General features: G+C 50.1%; 1 protein-coding gene across 1 annotated transcript in view; it reads right to left on the reverse strand.

Moving 5' to 3' along the window:
- Window positions 1-5846: 5846 nt before the first annotated feature.
- LOC139265830 (serotransferrin-2-like) overlaps window positions 5847-18294 on the reverse strand; it is a 64169-nt gene continuing 51721 nt past the window's right edge. Inside the window, exons 13-17 of the mRNA XM_070883305.1 lie at window positions 11650-11800; window positions 10695-10759; window positions 9451-9635; window positions 7624-7816; window positions 5847-6109 (exon numbers count right to left, since the gene is read on the reverse strand). Of these exons, the coding sequence (XP_070739406.1) occupies window positions 6075-6109; window positions 7624-7816; window positions 9451-9635; window positions 10695-10759; window positions 11650-11800 (629 nt within the window). The 3' untranslated portion in view covers window positions 5847-6074. The remainder of the gene's footprint in view (window positions 6110-7623; window positions 7817-9450; window positions 9636-10694; window positions 10760-11649; window positions 11801-18294) is intronic.

Here is an 18294-nt window from a genome sequence, read left to right on the forward strand (position 1 = left end):
GGTGTCGTTGTTCGACGTAGGCTTCTCAGTTCTCACCCTCCGAGAACTTCTCCAGGATGCCCACAGTTTGCTGCATCTTTGCGTTGGATTCGTATTCTCGTCGCCAGTTATTGTGTTCCGAACACAGATGAGGCTGCACACAGGGAGGTTAAAGTCACAGTGACCTCAGTCTTTAATAAGACACTCCAGAGTGAGGAACAGGCCTTAGGGGCCGGCTTATATACAGTGCTCCCAAGGGATGCTGGGATCCCTTGGGACTTCAGGGGATGAGCTCCCTGGTGGCGGAACATGTGAGTGCATGCTTTACAGATACACAGCAGATGTGAAGCAAGTTAAGGTGAAGGTGAGTGTGGCAGATATAATGTGAGAAATGAGGGGAACATGTCCCCACTTTCATTACTCAAATAAGGTCGGTTAGCCTCTTCCTGCATTGGCTGGGGGTCCGCTGGTGAATGGAGGTCCCCGAAACCTCCTCCGCAATCTCCCTCCAGGCTGCGGTGAAGATGCTCCGACTTGGTCTCCCACCACTTTCAGGGAAGAGTAGCCACCTCCTTCCCTCCACTCCATTAGAGTTTCCAGCTCTGTTTTGCTGAAGCGGCTGGCCCTCCTCAAACCTGTCCTTGCAGCCATCTTCTCAGATGCAAATGAGAATGAAGTCACGACACGGCTAAAACACCTGCCCTTTCAGAAGGCCAGGGAGAAGTTGCATCATTTGCATAATGGTTAGGAGCGGAATTGTGCGGCCCAAACGCTGCTCTGCTGCCACACCGCTGAAACCAGCCCATTGCACCAGTCGCAGGTTACAGGTCACAGGTCAGGGCCATAGAAGGAGCAGTGACGGCGGCCCCGGGTGTCACTTCAGGGAGCAGTGCGAGCTGGTGCAGGAGAGCAACAACTTGGTGAAGGGTGACTGGATTGGACATCACCAAAATCAAGGTCGCTGATTGGAGCGTGGACAGGTGCAGTAGAGGAGCGGCGAGGTTGGGGCGAAGGAGCAGCGAGTGATCATGGAGCGATCGTGATCGGGGCCCAGGAGAGGCATGAGTTCGGGACCCAGAAGAGGCGAGGGCCCGTGCAGCAGAGCTGGTCTCCAGTCGTCTTGATTAATCCTTGCCACTGGACCAAGACCTAGCTCTGTCAAGCCCGTGTGGTGGTTGGTGTGCAACGGCCACCACACGTTAAAAAGATCCACGCACAAGGCATCTTCCACCCATAACATGTAGTTCGGGACCTGGAATATCAGGTCCTTCATTGAAACACCTGTGAACTCATCCTTTTTTGGTGTGGAAGCAAGTCATCCTCGATACGGGAGACCGCACCGGTCATTACCACTCCGCTCTGTTTTGGGGCCAAAAAACCGGAATGTCCCTCTTAACATCACCCTATCCTTCTCGGCGATAAGGGACGCTCAAATGCGGTGCGCGCACCTCGTTTCGGGCGGAGGGCAATTTCAGCCCCTAGGTGTGATCTGAGCAGCAGACTGGTCGCAACTTCCTCTGACATAAAGACCTGGGGATAGAAATTTCCTGCCCCCCCCACTGTCAAAACGGGGCGCTCCCACCCAGATTCGATGGTTTTTACCGCAGCTACGGTTCAGGTCGCCTCCTGAGACACATTCCACTCTTTGTTGGTTTTTTTCCCTTGGATCTGGAAGTCGCTCTTAATGGGGGCGGTGACAATACCTGAGGTGCGGAAGTTGGGGGCGGTGTGTATTCACCGCCGCGATGACATCATCATGACGCCACGTCACCACGGCTCTCTCCTTCACTTAAAGGGGAGAGCCTCTGCGATTTTAATACTTCGGCCCCCTGGGCCACCAGAGAGGGTTTTTCCCGGGCCAGGCTGCCTGTTGGTGGCCCGGCCGAACCCAGGGACATAACTGTTGGCCCAACACGGCAGTCAGCCGACAAACAAAAAACATGGTGGCAGCGGCAGTGCACCCTCCCCTTTAAGGGAAGCCGCACCACTGTTGCGGAAGACCACAGCCTCACTGGACCACCGGGAAAAAACAGGTTTTGGCACCGCCGGGCGGGCTGAAGATTTTCGGAGGGGAATGTCGTCATCGGGGGGTAGATCGGCGGTGCGCACGGTGATAACGCACTTAACACGGATTGGCAGCAGCGGAGCGGTGAGGGGGATCGGGGCACCGCCGGGAAAACTCGGAAGAGCAATTGGGCTATCAGCGGCCTTTCCAAGAAAAGTCAGCGGCTACGTTGCAGTGTCGTAACAGGCCTTAAGGAGAGGGGAAATTTCGGCCCCCTGGACTTTCTTTATGGGTGGTGGTCTGGCAAGTGAAGTAAGGCAGGGGACCTCAATCACAACTCTGCACCAGAACTGGCTACCTCGATGTCGGCTATGATTTCCCTCCCATAATCCCTGATCATTCAGCTGGCAGTGCACCCACCAGAATCAAATAATGACTAAATGCAAGCACAAGTGTGTGATTCTGGAGCATGAATTTTGCCAGGAATCGAGTTTCCTATGTTGAAACTGCTTCCTGCCCGGTCTCATGTTCCCCCCCCCCACCCACCCCCCCGTCCGCCCTCCACGCACTCCCGGGCTCCTACTCCCTCCGAGCTAACTTTCCCCCTCACCTCCTGCCCCCGGGCTACTCCTCCCCCATCACCCGGGCGCCTCCTCCCCCCACACCAGTATCATACTCTCCCCCAGGCTCCTGCCCCACCCGGGTTCCTCCTACCCCCACACCAGGCTCCTCCCCCCCCCCCCCCCAGGCTCCTGCTCCACCCGGGCTCCAGCCCCACCCGAGCTCCTCCTCCCCCCACACCAGGCTCATTCTCCCCTCCGGTTTCCTGCCCCACCCGGGTTCCTCCTACCCCCACACCAGGCTCCTCCTCCCCCCCTCACACCAGGCTCCTGCCCCACCCGGGTTCCTCCTATCCCCTCACCAGGCTCCTCCTCCCCACCCCCCAGGCTCCTGCTCCACCCAGGCTCCAGCCCCACCCGGGTTCCTCCTCCCCCCACACCAGGCTCATTCTCCCCTCTGGTTTCCTGCACCACCCAGGCTCCTCCTCCCCCCTGGGCGCCTGCACCCCGGGCTCCTCCTCCCCTCACACCAGGCTCATTCCCCCCACCCCCCTGCAGGTTCCTCACCACCCGGCTCTCCTCCCCCGACACCAGGATCCCCCTCCCCTCCGAGCTCCTGTTTCACCCGGGCTCCTCCTCCCCATCACCCGGGCCCCTCCCCCCCCCCGGGGCTCCAGTCCCACCCGGGCCCCAGTCCCACCCGGGCTCTCCTCCCCCCACACCAGGATCCCCCTCCCCACCCCCGGGCTCCTGCCCCACCTGGGCTCATCCTCCAACCCACCCCCTTCTTTTGGTTACCTGTACCGGCAGCCAGGGTCACCCGAACTATTCCCACATCCTTCTTTCTGGAGGGCCTCCAGGCCCCTGTGGGTAGAGAGCCTCTGTTGCAGTGTTGACCCCCTGGACAAAGCTGGAATGCTGCGTGCAAGACCCTGGGTTCCCCTTCCCTGGCTTGCTGAACTAATTGTGTTAATGCTGAGGCAGTTTTCCCATTTTCTGAGATTAGAAAGATAATTCAGCTTTAAGAGCTGAATATTCACATTTGGAACCTCTTTTAAATGTTGAATATTTTTTTAAAAGACAGAAAGGGCTGAAAAATGTATTGATTCACTTCATTTTATTTGTATTGCTTCAGTGTGCATAATTCTCAGACCTCTTCATTGCTTCGCTCCCAGAGGCTGTGGGAAGCTGCAGCGCCAGACCTGGACTGAAACTTCGGCCTGGATCCCTCCAGCAATGTCACCAGGACGGCGTTGCACAGAAGGTGAGCGCAAGGATTATTCAATCTGATTGGCTAAGGAGACACACGGTTGCTTGATCTGCTCACTGAGGTCCCACATCCCTGTGGAGGGTGCTTTGGCTCTCTAATAACCGCAAGTTCCAGTACAAAAGCCCATAGAAAGTCTTTGGCAAGTGTAAGTATAATGAACGGCTGGCATTGTTCATTTGCTGCTGACCATTAAGTCGGAGCCATTAAGTGAACAATGAATGGCGAATAATTTAAATGTGAAATACAGTTCCATATTTAATATAGAATGGATAGAAAGAAAGAAATTGCATTATATAGCGCCCTTCATGACCTCAGGAAGTTGTAATGTAGGATTACATGGCAGCCAATTTGTACACAGAAAGCTCCCACAAACAGCAATGAGATAATGACCAGGTAATGTTTTTCAGTGATGTTGGAAGAACTCCCCTGCTCTACTTCGAGCAGTGCCATGGGAACTTTTACAGTCACCTGAGAGGGCTGTCGGGGCCTCGATTTAACACCTCACCTGAAAGACGGCACCCCCGACACTGCAGCACTCCTTCAGTATTGCACTGGAGTGTCAGCCTGGAATAACCTACGACCTTGTGACTCTGAGGTGAGAGTGCAACCATTCAGCACATTCGCCTTGAGCGCTACGCAAAAACGGGCGATAGCGAATCGACAGCCTCTTGTCACTTCCGTTGACTTCTAAGAAATAAATTGATCCTTTTATAAATTACTTTTTAAAAAGGGTGTTTCCCTTCAGGATTGTAAAACTATTTGTTCTGTTCAAACTGTCTCCTAGTTGCTTCACTGAAAATTTCAAACTTCTCTCTTTCTGTATCTAACCTGGAAGAGAGTATTTGGGACTACTTAGCTTTGGCTAATGAGTTATTCAAAATCAGAAACAAACTGTCAGAAACTGGACTGATCATAATCTCTGTATATATTTGAAAACTGTGTGTTAGACTCCCTCTAAGGCCCATTACCCTGTCATCATGGAGACTGCAACAACAGTTATTGCTATAGGCTTGATGCCAGACCCAGGTCTTGAGCAGCTAATAAACTGCTTCTGCACAATGGCCTAATTTTAAAATGGCAGTCAACAAACTCAAACCCAGAGAAGATATATATGTTTTTTCCGAACTGCAGACAAACAGTAAGGAAATACCAGAACAACCAATCTTCTATTGTTGGATCTTTGATAGCCACCGATAAACAGATGTCAGAAATAAGCAAGAAAGGGAAAATAGGTGGAACACCTTTATAAAAAAAAACACTTGCCCTGACAGTTAAGTAGTTAATGGTGCACAATTGTCTCAACGGCAAGTGAGGGTAGTTGCAATCACCTGGATGGGTCGGAGAGGAATTTTTCCATATTTTGTTCCCCAATTGGCCTGGGCTTTTATCTGTTTTTTTGCCTCTCCTAGGAGATCGCATGCCTCCGGTTGGGATGGAGTGTAGAATGTTGCGGTGCAAGGGGTGTCGCAGTTGTGTGGGGCGGAATGGTTGGGCCGGATACTCATTACCTTTCTGCCTTCGTTCATTGTTCATAGTTTTATATGTAACCTTCAGGGCTGCTGACTGAGGGCCTTTTGGCTCTTTGTCGGCCGGCGTGGACACGATGGGCCGAAATGGTCTCCTTGTGCACTGTAGATTTCTATGTTTCTATGTAAAAACTCTTTCTTGTGCTATACATCATCTCAGAAGTTCAATAATTTCACATCTATGACTTGCGCTGGGAAGAGTTCAAATGGGATCATTGGGAATAGCCAGGATCCAGCTCAGTTCTGATATCTCCTCCTGGAAAGTGTGCATGTGGGAATATTTCTCACCTGTATTACCTCCCTACGCTAAAATATCCTATGGACACTTTCACTGACTGGAGTCACATGTGAGGTCACTTGGGTGAGCTAGCGCAGGACATCAGCAGGAGTAAGAAACTAGTTGGAAAGAATTGTTTTCAAAAAGTGAAATAAATTACATCATTGCTAAATTATTGTTCCAGTCGAGACACTGTCGCTGTTATAAAAATAGCCCAGAAAGCCTGAAATTACTGATGTATATTTTATTTTGCGTTACAGAAACAGAATTAACTCTTTTTGCTCTATAATAGTGAAATATGTAGCTCATCATATCGGTAGATAACCCGATAAATGCAGGATACTATTTCGGCAGATGTAACATGGATATCATTGTAGTCAGACAGGCGTCTGGTGGAGGGAATGGAAGAATTCCAGGCCACGGTGTGAAAATCCTGCGCAGTTCACCGCCATGCGGTTCAGCAGTTTTCAAAGGAACAAGCCTCCACGAGCTCTGAAATAGGAAGGAACAGATGCTTAGAATATGGCTGCAATGGTTCTCACTGCAAATGTAGCAATGGAGTTTTTAAATCGCTGTAGTACCTTTTGTGAATTTTTATACCAATCCAGGTGAGGAACTTTAGTAGTGAGAAATGGAGCAGAAGCATTTCAAGCACCCAGTGTTAATATCAAACATTCCCAGGTCAGGAATAGCAAAATTAGATACAGAATAAACCCCCTCTACACTGTCCCACCAAACAATGCCAGGTTAGATAGCGCCTGGTTTAAATGCACAATAATGCTCCTTCTAAACTGTTCGAAAGTAACTCAGCCCCAAACTTAGAGGAATACTTCCTACTACAGCAGTGTGACATTTTAACATTTCCCAAACAAGCCTACTTATGCCCTCTGAGTGAGATTGTGGCATGTTAGGAGAAGCTTTGTACTGGGCATCCAAGCCCATAGGGATTAGGTTGAGCCTACCATCTTGCATAGATTCCTTACTTTCATTCTTTCATCCCATCAATCTGGGCTGGATTTGAAAGATCCCAGCAGTGAAAGGCCAGTTCTATTACACTGCAGGATCCAGTTTGGTCCTCTTTTTCCACCTACCCCCTTCATGTATGCAATATGAACTGGTGACATTTATTACAGATATTTTAAAATGAATTGTTCTCAATTATTCTCAAGCTGTGATGAGTCAGTAGCTGTTCCGAACTAATGCTTTGGGAATTCACTGAATGCCATTATAGCCAACATTTTGACTGAAAGCCTGGACAAGCCAAGATTGCAGAGTTAGAGACGGGATTACTGCACTCAAGATGTAGCACAGCCTGATCTAAACGAGACAAAAGCCAGATTTTGTTTCAGAGCACTGCCGAAAAATATTACAACTATATACAGATGGAAAAGTAACCCCAAAACAGACAGCAAACTCTCCAGTAACCTCACCCAGATCAACAGGGAATTTGCACACTTCTACAGTGCATGGTGTCCCAGCAGAAGACAGAGCTGCTTGACTGAATTCCCACTCCCATGGCCGTTGGATAACTGGCAGGCCCCACACTCCCAGATCTCAGCTACTAAGACCCACAGAGATATAAAAGGCTGCATCCAATGAAGCTACAAAGACATTGGGAATGAGACTTGGATCTCAGACTATGGACTTCATGACCTCAACACCCTCTAGAATATAATTGGCTATTGAGAATCAAACACTGAATGAACCACACCCCACACAAACTCCATCACTCTGCCAATTCTTCTTTGGATAGTGGACTTGGCATTCACAAGGGCCATGAGTGATCCCACCATCCTCTCTGTCCTAATAGGGTTCAAAGAATGGCAAATAGATACCTGCATCTAACAGCCCAGCTAAGCACCATTACTGCTTCTCCCAGAGTGTAGCATGACCTGGGAGAACTTGAATTGAACCCAGATATTCCCTGGTTTAAAGACACCATAAAAATCCAACAATCTAAAGAAAAATAAAATGTTGATTTAAGTGCATAATTCACTAATATTTACCGGGAGCCTCACAGGACTGGAGTCCTTCAACTACACTGATGTAGCTGTCGCCCAGGAAGCTTCTGTAATCAGCGACAGGGACTTCAATGAGGCATCGAGTGGAGTCCTTAAAAAGGAGGTCCTTGCCGAAAAACAAAGCTGAGTCGAACATTGCGAAACTGCTTTCCTCGGATCCTCCGCGACCATGTTTCAGCTGGAATAGGAAGCAAACCTGTTACTGGTGGTGACACCAAACACACGCCAATGGTCTGCACGTGAATTATATCAGGAACATAGGAATAGGAGATGGCCAGTCAACCTCTCGAGCCTGCTCCACCGTTCATCTGGATTATAGCAGATCTGTATCTCAACTCCATTTACCTGCCTTTGCACCATTTTCCTTGACAGCCTTACCTAACAAACATCTAATGAATACAGTCTTCAAAGCTCCAATTATTCCATAAATCTATAGCCTTTTGGAGGAGAGAGTTCCAAATTTTGGGTTGCAAAAGTGCTTGTTGATTTCACTCCTGAGTGGCCTATTGCACCACAAGGATGCGTAGGAAAGCTGATATTCATTGATGTCTAACACATACCGATTTACCCAGAGAATCCTTCCCAGGTTGTTTGCGGTTTGACCTTTCTGCAGCAGCTCTCTGGTCTTCAAAGATGTCTCCTTCATGAGGCTAGAGATTTACCAAGGCTGGGAATGTCACTGAACTAGGGCGAGCCTTTAACTGACTCAATTTTTAACAGAAGGAAATCTAATACATTTTAATGCTCACCTCTGCTGTTATAGGGACACATGGAATTCAAGTGGAGACACCACCTTATAATTCCCAAATATTGGGTAGAGCCCGGAAAATGGTGGCCAATGTCCTACCACCCTGTTGCTAATGAAATGCTCACTGGCCCCGATCACTGGACAGCTGGAGTGGCCCCTGGAGTCAGGCGGTAGGTCCATTTTGATTAGAAATTGGGGTTCTTTGACATCATTGGGTCCGATTGCCTTTTTGCCCCGAACCGGGCGGAGCATGCACCTTGGACATCCTGAAAAGTATCAGCCAACAGTCCATCCAAAGAGGAGCCTGAAGCTTAATTCCGCTTTCTTTTTGTGACCGCCTATTTCCACCTCTGTAACATCACCCGTCTCTGCCCCTGCCTCAGCTCACCCGCTGCTGAAACCCTCATCCATGCCTTTGTTACCTCTAGACTTGACCACTCCAATGCACTCCTGGCTGGCCTCCCACATTCTACTCTACATAAACTTGAGGTCATCCAAATCTCGGCAGCCCATGTCCTAACTCGCACCAATTCCCGCTCACCCATCACCCCTGTGCTCGCTGAACTACATTGGCTCCCGGTTAAGCAATTCCTTGATTTTCAAATTATCATCTTTGTTTAAAAATCCCTCCAAGGCCTTGCCTCTCCCTATCTCTGTAATCAAGATATCTGCACTCTTCAAATTCTGCCCTCTTGAGCATCCCTGATTATAATCGCTCAACCATTTGTGGCCGTGCCTTCTGTTGCCTGGGCCCTAAGCTCTGGAACTCACTGCCTAAACCTCTTTACCTCTCTACCTCTCTATCTTCCTTCAAGATGCACCTGAAATCTACTTTGACCAAGCTTCTGGTCATCTGCCGTAATTTCTATTTTTGCAGCTCGGTGTCAATTTTTAAAAATCTCATAATACTCCTGTGAAGCACCTTGGGAAGTTTTACTACGTTAAAGGCGCTATATAAATACAAGTTGTTGCTGTTTTCAAGAATCAACCTCTGGTGGTTTCTAAATCATTAATGAAGTCTGCAATTTTTACTGCTGAACAATAAAATATGTTCACACACTCACCTGTTCACTTTTCAGCAGTGTGAGAACTTTCTCTTTCTGATCTGGCCGTGTCATAACAGCATGCGATGGGACATCAGCCAAGTGGCAGTTCAGGAACTGATCGATTGGGGCTGTGGTGCCATCTTTGCACAAGAGGTGATAATTAGAAGAGTCCAGATTCAGATTCCAAAGGAGCATTCCATTGCCTAAGAGTGAAAATGATTCCAATAATTAACTTTTTATACCATCTGCCTGAATTTGCCTACCATGCCTCTAGTGAGATGTCTCATCAAACACCTTCTGAAAATGCATTTACACTGCATTTACAAAATTCCCTTTATCTATCCAAGTGGTGATTTCTTCCAGAAAATACTATTAAATGTGCTAAACATGACTTGTCTTTAACAAATCCATATCGGCTTAATTAGCCCATGCAGTTCTAAATGCTCACTAATTTTATTTCAAATTGTAAGAGTAATTATTATCTTCACTGTCTGGGTGATGACCTGGTGAAGCGGATCCTTAGCTGTTATAGAATGCATCCAATTTTCATCCCGTTCAAATCAGCCAGATGGTGAAGGTGAAAATAACCCCCATGAACTCCCAACAATTTTCCTGCACTGACACTAGACCAGCTGGTCCTTCGGTACCTTTCTCTCTCTGGAATAACGGTGCGATGTAGGTTACTCCCCAGTCCAATGGCATAATTTGCATATTTAAAGAGGATTGAACAATTGCGGTCAGAGCCCCTGCTATCTCATCTCTAACTTCTTTCAACCATCTAGATATATGCCATCAAGGCTCAGTTTTTTATTCACCTTAAGTTCTGCTCATTTATTTCAGAACCAATTGCTGTTCTACAGTTGACTCTCAACGATTGTTCGAGATCTTCCTTCAGCAGACCTACATTCTCACTACCATTAACATTTGTAAGAATAGTTAATATCTCCTTCATACCTTCAGCCTCCATAATTAAACCCACTCATCATTGCTAGGTATTCCTACCCTCTCAAACTATTCTTTTGCATTTTAAATGCTTATAAACGCTTTTACTATTTCCTTTTATCTGCTCGTTCTGTTCCCATTCCCTTTTAGCCCTTCTAATCGCTCTGTCTCCACCTCCAAACCGCACTTTATCTTTAGTTCAGGGATGGACACTCCAGCTGAAGTCAGCTAGCTCAGCACAAACCAGGGCCCGAAGGTAGAACCTCTGTCGTGTGTGGTTCAGGACTGCACAACTTGGGTTCTCCAAGAATTTCACGTACTGTTAGTGTTCTCAGGCACGGTGGTATGTTTCACGAAAGCAACGTCGCCCACTTCCACCAGGCACCTGAAGGAGATTTAGGCAAGTTCATTAAGAAATCAGAATTACAAAAATAACCTCCTTCTTCTCATCTTTTCTCCCCTCCTCTTCGGAAGAGGCTGACTCCTGCTCGAGCATTGGCAGCCGTCTGGTATCCCACCCCAGTGACCTTCCTCAAAATATGAGTGTAGACAGAGAGTGTCAGCAGGCAATGTGAGTCTGGTGGATGATATGGCCAAGCTGAGTCCTGTCCCTCGCCCTATCCACACACGCACTTTCCAGCGGCTCTCACTGGCTGTCAATCAGGAGAGGTAACCCCAGCTGCGATTTCCCCTCTCAATTATACTGGTCGTTTACACAGGGCCCAGCACTCAGCAGCATGCTGAACTCCTCTAGTATGGTTGTTTCCAGCATTATTGACTTTTATTTCTTTAATTCACTATAATGTTTGGTGGGTCAGTCCAAACTATACTTATCCTTTAGCACTCTCGCCTCCGAGGCATGAAAGTTGTGGGTTCAAGTCACACTAAAAAGACTTGACCACAATTCCAGGCTGAGCCAGTGCAGTACTGAGAGAGGGCCGCACTGTCGGATGGGCCGTCTTTCAAAGTAGACTTTAAACCGAGGTTCCATCTGCACTCTCAGGTGGACGTGAAAGATCTCACGCCACTACTTTGAAGAAAAGCAGAGGAGTTTACCACAGTGTCCTGGCCGAGATTTATCCCTCAACCTACATCACTATAACAAATCATCTGCTCATTACCTCGTTGCTGTTTGTCGGACCTTGCTGTGCGCACATTGAATGCTGCATTTGTTACGATGCAGCAGCGATACACTTCAAAAGTACTTCATTGGCTGTTAAGCGCTTTGTGAGGTTATGAAAGGCGCTATATAAATGCAAATCTTTCTGTTTTTACCTGAATGCTCCACTGTAGCTGTAGTATTTCTCATTGCTGTTTGCTGCACACTTGTCTGTTGGTGTCCCATCACTACCGATACACAGGGCGCACAGTTTGGGGTGCAGGGCCGCATTCGCCCCAGGGGCACAGCTTTCACTGAAATATGTTGCTTCATTCAAAAAAAAAATAGATGTTAATTTTTGGGTTGATTAATCCCCAGATTCTGTCTGGACTGTGATACTAAAGGGAGTTTATAATATTGCTGATTGGTTTGTGATATCACACAGTTACTGTGGATGAGTCTGAGCCCAACAATAGTCTATGCCAATCACTGACACCGTGACTCAATCAAATAGTTGTGACAAAATATTTCAAACCATTTTCAGTCTGTTACTTCCTAGTAACACCCTCCATGAATCCTCTAGCGCGGGCATTTAACCTCAGCATCTGCTCCCTACCAGAAACCTCTCCAGCCTCTGCTCCAGCACCATCCACACCCATTCTGAGTGCTCCAGCTCTGTTCTCCCCTTCTGGGGAAGTGTCCCCCCCAGCCCCCACAGCTCCAGCCCTGCTGCCCACTGCATTCTTCCTTCCAGCCTGTTTTCCAGGTCGAAGCACAGTTGGATGCTTCGACTGGCCAGAGGGTACGTTTGAGTAGCTGGACAGGCTGAAGCAAGATTTGGGTCTGGCATGTGTTGAGGGATGCTCCTGCTGCGCTGAAGATGAAAGCAGTGAAGCAGAAGGATTGTAACTTGGGTAATCAGCCACCCTGCTGGTCCCAACATTAAGTGAGCCTGTGAACACTCTCGAGCCTCATGCTCTCAATCTACAGCAGAACCCTACTGTGCCTCCATTGAAATTCAATGTGGGCAAGTGTGGGGCCATTCACTTTGAAACCAAGAAAGATGGATCGGAGTATTTTCTAACTAGTGAGCAGCTAAGAACTGCAGAAGAGCAAAGGGATTTGGGAGCTAACAGACAGGCTCATGAAGCAATAAAAAGGCTAATGGAATGATAGTCTTTATTGCAAGGGGGGCTGGAATACCAATGGGAGATAGTTATATTTCAGTTGTAGAGTGTTGGTCAGATCCCATCTATGCATCTAATAGATGGTACACACTGCAGCCACAGTGCGCCGGTGGTGGAGGGAGTGAATGTTTAAGGTGGAGGATGGGGTGCCAATCAAGTGGGCTGCTTTGTCCTGGATGGTGTTGAGCTTCTTGGGTGTTACTGGAGCCGCACTCATCCAGGCAAATGGAAAGTATTCCATCACACTCATGATTTGTGCCTTATAGATGGTGGAAAGGCTTTGGGGAGTCAGGACGTGAAACACTCGCCACAGAATACCCAGCCTCTGAACTGCTCTTGTAGCCACAGTATTTATGTAGCTGGTTCAGTTTAAGTTTCTGGTCAATGGTAACCCCCAGAACGCTGCTGTTGGGGGATGTAGTGATGGTAATGCTCTTGAATGTCAAGGGGCAATGGTTAGATGCTTTCTTGTTGGAGATAGTCATTGCCTGGCATTTGTGTGGTGCGAATGTTACTTGCCACTAATCAGCCCAAGTCTGAATGTCATCCAGGCTGCATCCGGGCATGGACTGCTTCATTACCTGAGGAGTTCCGAATGGAACTGAACACTGTGCAGTCATCAACCAACATCCCCACTTCTGACCTCATAATGGAGGGAAGGTCATTGATGAATCAGCTAAAGATGGTTGGGCCTAGGGCACTGCCCTGAGGAACTCTTGCAGTGATGTACTGAGGCTGATATGATTGGTCTCCAACAACCATAATCATCTTTCTTTATGCTAGGTATGACTCCAGCCTGTGGAGAGCGTTTCTTCTGATTCCCATTGACTTCAGTTTTACGAGGGTTCCTTGATGCCACACTCAGTTAAATGCTGCCTTGATGCCAAAGCAGTCACTCTCACTTCACCTCTGGAATTCAGCTCAAGGCAATGAACTCTGGAACCAAGTGGTCCTGCCGGAACTCAAACTGGGCATCGATGAGCCAGTTATTGGTGAGTAAGTGTCGCTTTATAGCACTGTCAACGGCACCTTCCATCACTTTGCTGATGATTGAGAGTAGACTAATGGGGCGGTAATTGGCCGGATTGGATTTTTCCTGCTTTTGTGGACAGGACATACCTGGCAGTTTTCCACATTGTCGGGTAGGTGTCAGTGTTGTAGCTGGAACAGTTTGGCGAGAGGCGCAGCTAGTTCTGGAGCACAAGTCTTCAGCACGACAGCCAGGATGTTGTCAGGGCTCATAGCCTTTGCTGTATCCAGTGCGCTCAGCCATTTCTTGATATCATGTGGAATTAATCGAAGTGGCTGAAGACCGGCTTCTGTAATGGTGGGGACCTCAGGAAGAGGCCAATATGGATTATCCACCCGGCACTTCTGGCTGAAGATGGTTGCAAATGCTTCAGCCTTGTCTTTTGCACTCACGTGCTGGGCTCCGCCAACATTGAGGATGGGGATGTTCATGGCGCCTCCTCCTCTCATCAGTTGCTTATTGGTCCACCACCATTCACCACTGGATGTGGCAGGACTGCAGAGCTTTGATCTGGTCTGTTGGTTGTGGGATCTGTCTGTAGCATGCTACTTCTGCTGTTTAGCTGTGTTGCAGCTTCCCCAGATTGGCACCTCATTTTTAGCTACGCTTGGTACTGCTCCTGGCATGCTCTTCTACATTCCTCATTGAACCAGGGATGGTTCCCTGGCTTGATGCCAGAGTGAGGAATATGCTGGGCCACGAGGTTACAGATTATGGTGGAATACAATTCTGTTGCTGCTGTTGGTCCACAGCACTTCATGGATGCTCAGTTTTGAACTGCTAGATCTGTTCTGAATCTATTCCATTTAGCACAGTGGTAATGTCACACAACACGATGGAGAGTGTCCTCAGTGTGAAGATGGGAATTAAAATGCACAAAGACTATATGATGATCATTTCTACCAATACTATCAATACTGTATTTGTGACAGGTAGATTGGTGAGGACGAGGTCAAATAAGTTTTTCCCTCATGTTCGTTCTCTCACCACCTGCTGCAGGCCCAGTCTGCAGCGATGTCCGAAGAACAGGACTCAGCCAGCTCGGTCAATAGTGGTGCTACCGAGCCACTCGTGGTGATGGACAATGAAGTTCCCCACCCAGAGTACAGTCTGTTCCCTTGATATGCTCAGTGCTTCTTCCAAGTGGTGTTCAACATGGAGGAGTACTGATTCATCAGCTGAGGGAGGGAGGGTAGTAATCAGCAGGAGGTTTCCTTGCCCATGCTTGGCCTGAAGCCATGAGACTTCACGGGGTCGGGAGTCAATGTTGAGGACACCTAGGGTCACTCCCTCCCGACTGTATACCACCGTGTTGTGTCTATTGCCGGGGAGAAAGGGCAGGATGGGTTTTTATAATAATCCGGTAGTTTTATGGTCACCATTACTGATACTAGCTTTTTGATGATAAATATTCGCGATTTATTTAATTAACTGAATTTAAATTCCCCAGTTGCTGTGGTTGGATTAAACTCCATCTCTGGATTATTAGTCCATTGGTCCAGTCGTATGGATTACTAGTGCAGTAACATAAGCATAAGCTACCATTCCCTTGCTCCCCAAACACAAAGCAATCGGCGTTATAAAAGCTCTACTCAGTGTCCCCGCCTTCCTTACACTTTTGGCTCCTGTGTTTTACACCGCTCATGTGCTGCCCATTCTTAGACCCTGTGGTATTTCTGTCCAGGCTCCATCCCATAGTTTGTCTCTTGGCTGCAGTTCCCAGACAGGACAAGACTGCACTCTCTCAGGCCAGATCCCAACTCCTAGTTTCTCACACCTGTGAACATTTGTAGCACATCCAGACAGTCTTGTCACGACTCAGCTCTGGTCCACCTGGCCCAGATCCTCACCTCTGACCAGGTGCATTTTGACGTTCACCTTGCTGTGTGCCCTAGGTTTAGAATTGTGAAAGATACAGGGGACGAAATTGCCCCTTTCTATAAGGCCTGTGGCCACCGAGTCTCTGCCGAGTGGTCGCCATTTTAGATATTGCCCTTCCTCAGGTTTGGAGCAGTGTAGGGGACTGTTCCACCCGTTTTCTATCCACGCCGTGCATGCGCTGACCCCTTACCAACCGGCGGCGACCCCTTCCCAAAATTGCCCGGAGGGAAATTGCCCCTTTCGAAAATTACCCCATGGGAGTGGCACTGCTGCTGGTTGGTGCTTTTGCTGTTGGTACGCTTTATGTGGCTTGGCGGCCTGGTCGCCCTTAAAGGGAAGGTGGCGCTGCCGGCGACTCCATGGTTTTATTTTGGTGGTCGACTGCCAGGTTGGGCCGACAATTATGGCCGTGGGTTCAGCCAGTATGCCAATAGGCAGCTTGGTACCCGCCCTGGTGACCGAGTGTTTGCCACTGAAGCGGCTGCAGAGTTCGCAGCAACCCTCCTCTTTAACTGACGGGGAGAGACATTGTGACGCGCCAGCATGACGCGGTGCTGATGCCTTGGAGTGTCAGACACTCCGATCCGCCCTCACTTCCACCCCACTAGTGGTGGTCACTCCGATCCGCCCTCACTTCCACCCCACTAGTGGTGGTCACTCCGACCCGCCCTCACTTCCACCCCACTAGTGGTGGTCACTCCGACCCGCCCTCACTTCCACCCCACTAGTGGTGGTCACTCCGACCCGCCCTCACTTCCACCCCACTAGTGGTGGTCACTCCGACCCGCCCTCACTTCCACCCCACTAGTGGTGGTCACTCCGATCCGCCCTCACTTCCACCCCACTAGTGGTGGTCACTCCGACCCGCCCTCACTTCCACCCCACTAGTGGTGGTCACTCCGATCCGCCCTCACTTCCACCCCACTAGTGGTGGTCACTCCGACCCGCCCTCACTTCCACCCCACTAGTGGTGGTCACTCCGATCCGCCTTCACTTCTACCCCACTAGTGGTGGTCACTCCGATCCGCCTTCACTTCTACCCCACTAGTGGTGGTCACTCCGATCTGCCCCCACTTCCACCCCACTAGTGGTGGTCACTCCGACCCGCCCTCACTTCCACCCCACTAGTGGTGGTCACTCCGACCCGCCCTCACTTCCACCCCACTAGTGGTGGTCACTCCGATCCACCCTCACTTCCACCCCACTAGTGGTGGTCACTCCGACCCGCCCTCACTTCCACCCCACTAGTGGTGGTCACTCCGATCCGCCTTCACTTCTACCCCACTAGTGGTGGTCACTCCGATCCGCCTTCACTTCTACCCCACTAGTGGTGGTCACTCCGATCTGCCCCCACTTCCACCCCACTAGTGGTGGTCACTCTGATCCGCCCTCACTTCCATCCCACTAGTGGTGGTCACTCCGATCCGCCTTCACTTCCACCCCACTAGTGGTGGTCACTCCGATCCGCCCTCACTTCCACCCCACTAGTGGTGGTCACTCCAATCCGCCCTCACTTCCACCCCACTAGTGGTGGCCACTCCGATCCGCCCTCACTTCCACCCCACTAGTGGTGGTCACTCTGACCCGCCCCCACTTCCACCCCACGAGTGGTGGTCACTCCGATCCGCCTTCACTTCTACCCCACTAGTGGTGGTCACTCCGATCTGCCCCCACTTCCACCCCACTAGTGGTGGTCACTCCGATCTGCCCCCACTTCCACCCCACTAGTGGTGGTCACTCCGATCTGCCCCCACTTCCACCCCACTAGTGGTGGTCACTCCGATCCGCCCTCACTTCCACCCCACTAGTGGTGGTCACTCCGATCCGCCCTCACTTCCACCCCACTAGTGGTGGTCACTCCGATCCGCCCTCACTTCCACCCCACTAGTGGTGGTCACTCCAATCCGCCCTCACTTCCACCCCACTAGTGGTGGCCACTCCGATCCGCCCTCACTTCCACCCCACTAGTGGTGGTCACTCCGCTCCGCCCTCACTTCCACCCCACTAGTGGTGGTCACTCCGATCCACCCTCACTTCCACCCCACTAGTGGTGGTCACTCGATCCACCCTCACTTCCACCCCACTAGTGGTGGTCACTCGATCCACCCTCACTTCCACCCCACTAGTGGTGGTCACTCGATCCACCCCCACTTCCACCCCACTAGTGGTGGTCACTCCGATCCACCCTCACTTCCACCCCACTAGTGGTGGTCACTCCGATCCGGCCTCACTTCCACCCCACTAGTGGTGGTCACTCCGATCCGCCCTCACTTCCACCCCACTAGTGGTGGTCACTCCGATCCGGCCTCACTTCCACCCCACTAGTGGTGGTCACTCCGATCCGCCCTCACTTCCACCCCACTAGTGGTGGTCACTCCGATCCGGCCCCGCTTCCACCCCACTAGTGGTGGTCACTCCGATCCACCCTCACTTCCACCCCACTAGTGCTGGTCACTCCGATCCGCCCTCACTTCCACCCCACTAGTGGTGGTCACTCCGATCCGGCCTCACTTCCACCCAACTAGTGGTGGTCACTCCGATCCGCCCTCACTTCCACCCCACTAGTGCTGGTCACTCCGATCCGCCCTCACTTCCACCCCACTAGTGGTGGTCACTCCGATCCGCCCTCACTTCCACCCCACAAGTGGTGGTCACTCCGATCCGGCCCCGCTTCCACCCCACTAGTGGTGGTCACTCCGATCCGCCTTCACTTCCACCCCACT

This window comes from Pristiophorus japonicus, chromosome 6, assembly GCF_044704955.1.
Source record: "Pristiophorus japonicus isolate sPriJap1 chromosome 6, sPriJap1.hap1, whole genome shotgun sequence".
In the NCBI taxonomy this organism is placed as follows: domain Eukaryota; kingdom Metazoa; phylum Chordata; class Chondrichthyes; family Pristiophoridae; genus Pristiophorus; species Pristiophorus japonicus.